This window comes from Diachasma alloeum, unplaced genomic scaffold (genome assembly GCF_001412515.2).
Source record: "Diachasma alloeum isolate Michigan unplaced genomic scaffold, Dall2.0 Dall_scaffold_00530, whole genome shotgun sequence".
NCBI classification, from domain to species: Eukaryota; Metazoa; Arthropoda; class Insecta; order Hymenoptera; family Braconidae; genus Diachasma; species Diachasma alloeum.
This window is the reverse complement of record NW_021680662.1, coordinates 245062-248246: the sequence shown is the minus strand read 5'-3', so window position 1 is coordinate 248246 and position 3185 is coordinate 245062. Positions and strand designations below refer to the sequence as shown.

Below are 3185 nucleotides of genomic sequence, written 5' to 3'. Positions count from 1 at the left end.
GTGTTCTTTCGCCAACACAGACACATTTGCTTCACTGAGCTCATATTTGCTCAGATTCTTCATAGTGTGGGTGAGATTCAGGACTTTCTCCTGGGGGAGCAGCTTCTTGAACTTACTCTTCTGATTCTCGGTCCTCATCTCGGCTGTTCGGATTGCTTGTTCATATGTAATACGATCAAGAGTCTGCCACAGCTGAGAATCCAAAGTCTGACCCAGAAGAATGTGAAGATCGAGAAGCTATCTGGAGAGATTGGCAACGTTCTTTTTGGTCGTTGTGATTCTCTCCTTGAACAGTCTCAGTAAAGCCTGGCGGAGGATGGCATTTGCCGATGAGAGAACTGGGTTCCTCAACCGGAGAAATTTTGGTACCACTTTATGGTTGCGGCACCTTTTCAAAAAGTGAGGGAGCACAGTTTGACTTTCAAGGACTTTCTAAATTTGGGGAATAAACTCACCCACCCAAGAATAGCCTCTCTGTGGAGACGTTTAATCTTAGTTTTAAGGCTTTCGCGGTCATGATTAATGATATTATTGACTTCTGGATGGATGCAGCGTTTGGTTTCAGCATGGTGTCGATATTTCGCAAAGATTGCAGTCTGCATCTTGAAGGCTGTGAGCTCCGATTCTGAGCTCCGATGTCTGAGGGTAGTCCTTTTATGCCTTACTCTGTGATGGTGATAGTAGGGAAAGGGAGGGTGGGTCAGCCAATCATATGTTTTAATTGATCAGCTAATCAATTAAAAATCAATTTAAACAATTTAATTTTTAATTTTTAATTGATTAGCTGATCAATTTAAACATATGATTAGCTGAAATGCCCCTACCCCTTCCGGCAGACAAAGGCAATGCCACGGTGGTTATGGATAAGCAACTACTCGGGAAACCTCTGTGCGATGTTGGGTCACTCCAGAGTTTACACAAAACTCAGAAAAGATCCTACTCGTTCTATTGAGCGCCAAAATACTGATCTCCTGAAGAAGGCTGGACTCTCAGGTGATCTGACAAATTCCTCGCTGCCAATGAATCCTTCCCTCCTAGACTCTATGGACTTCCCAAAATCCATAAAGGGTCTGTTCCTCTCCGGCCCATCGTCAGCAACATTGGAGCGCCAACTTACCAGCTGACCAAGTTTCTCACGAAACCACTCCACAAGTTGACTTGCCTGAATGGTTCATACATACAGAACTCGCTGAATTTCGTTAACAAACTGAAGAGTCTCAGGACTTCTTCAGATGACATCCTAGTGAGATTTGATGTAGAATCACTCTTCACCAATGTCCCAATTCCGGAAACCTTGGTAATAATCAAGGATTCAAATGATATCTGTCCCCAATTCCTCCCCTTGATTGAGCACTGCTTGACCTTCACATACTTCCAGTTCGAAGGAAAGTTCTATGAGCAAAAATCGGGAGCAGAAATGGGTTCTCACATCTTCCCGATCATTGCAAATATATTTATGGAACAATTCGAGAACGAAGCTTTGAAGTCAGCAGCGCAGAACCCTGCTGTGGTTCAGGTATATGGACGATACCTTTGTCATCTGGCCACATGCGAGGACTCATCTAAACTTAAATTCCTGGAGTTCTTGAATGCTCAGCACCCGAGCATCAAGTTCACTATGGAAATTGAGCAGAACGGATGTCTCACATTTCTGGATGTCTTGGTTCGTCGCAATGAGGATGGCACTCTGGGTCATCGAGTATATGGCAAGCCGACCCACACAGACAGGTAACTCAATGCCGCCTTCCATCACCACCCCTCCCAGAAGAACTCTATCATTAGCTCCCTAATGTACAGAGCTCTTACAATCTTCCAACCCTCCAACGTCAACAGCGAAGTTGAACAGCTAGAGACAGCTCTGTCCAAGAGTGGATATAACATCCAAGAAATTCGAAAGGTTAAGCGAAAGCAACAGATCAAGCTCTCATCTCCTCAAAAGGAGATTAATCTTGAAGAAAATCGGGAGAAACCTAAAGTGCCCCCCTCACCTACCTGAGCGGAACCACTGAACGCATCAGCAGAGTACTCGACAAACACAACAACAAAGAAGTTTGGACAGATGCTGCCGAGTGCGAAAAATCGCAGACCGCCTCTGAGTACACCTGGAGGTTACGAGATTTCCTGCTCATGCGGAAAAGTGTACATCGGTGAAACAGGGAGGAAGATCAGTACACCGATCAAGGAAAACCAACGGCGTTCCAAATACGTTCACGCAAAACAGTCTGCACTTGCTGAACACCGGATGGACACTGGCCATAGAATCGTGTACAATCAAGCCAGAATGTTGGCCGAGTCTCAAGGATATTTCGAAAGGAACTACCGAGAAGGCTTGGAGATCTACAAAAACCCTAACAACCTCAACAGGGATGGAGAATATCAAGTGAACCCTATTTGGAAAACCGTCCGCCCGGTTTTTTAATTGATTATCTGCTGAATTAAAACATATGATTGGCGGACACCCCTCCCTTCCGCTAGCCCCACCATCACAGGAGAAGGCATAAAAGGACTACCCTCAGACATCGGACCTCAGAATCGGAGCTCACAGCCCTGAAGATGCAGACTGCAATGTTTGCGAAACGTCTGCGCAATGCTGAAACCAAACGCGGCTTCCATCAGGAATCCAATAATGTCAATGTTGCATATTATCTAGAGTCTTTCCTTGTGACGTGAGTTATGTGTTATGTAAGTCTGTTTGACAGCATCGATGCTGAAAGTTTCTTCCTCTCGGTTTGGAAAAATGATTGAAATCTCCCAAAAATTATACCATACCATATTATATGGTACGACCATAAAAACTGTTTTTATCTACACAAAGTCAATCCAAAAGCGTGTCAATACGAGTAATGCATTAAAAAACATTTTTTTCAGAATATTTTCAGGACCAATGTACTTGGCGCGGTTTTTTGAAAAACTCATTGCGGGAGTTGGAAATTTATGTTGACACCATGGTCGAATGAAGCTTCTCCATGCTTTCAAGTCGCGAATGCTGCTACCTACGTAGCGATCACTGCCTTGATTAATTTAATTTCTATTCATGAAAATGAAAATATTGGAAAATGGAGAAGAATAAGCTCAGGGGATTAATTAAAACTATCTGAAAATTCCATCCAACACAATGACACAATTGACTATCTAAAGATTCGAACACCTAGCCAGGTGCAGTATGCTTCAAAGCAATTTCTGGG

General features: G+C 43.7%; 1 protein-coding gene across 1 annotated transcript; it reads left to right on the top strand.

The window, feature by feature from the left end:
* Positions 1 to 1417: 1417 nt before the first annotated feature.
* LOC107042848 lies at positions 1418 to 1996 on the top strand. The gene is made up of 2 exons (XM_015264050.1): positions 1418 to 1728; positions 1798 to 1996. The coding sequence occupies exons 1-2, from the start codon at positions 1418 to 1420 to the stop codon at positions 1994 to 1996; spliced, it is 510 nt and encodes a 169-aa protein (XP_015119536.1).
* Positions 1997 to 3185: the final 1189 nt, after the last annotated feature.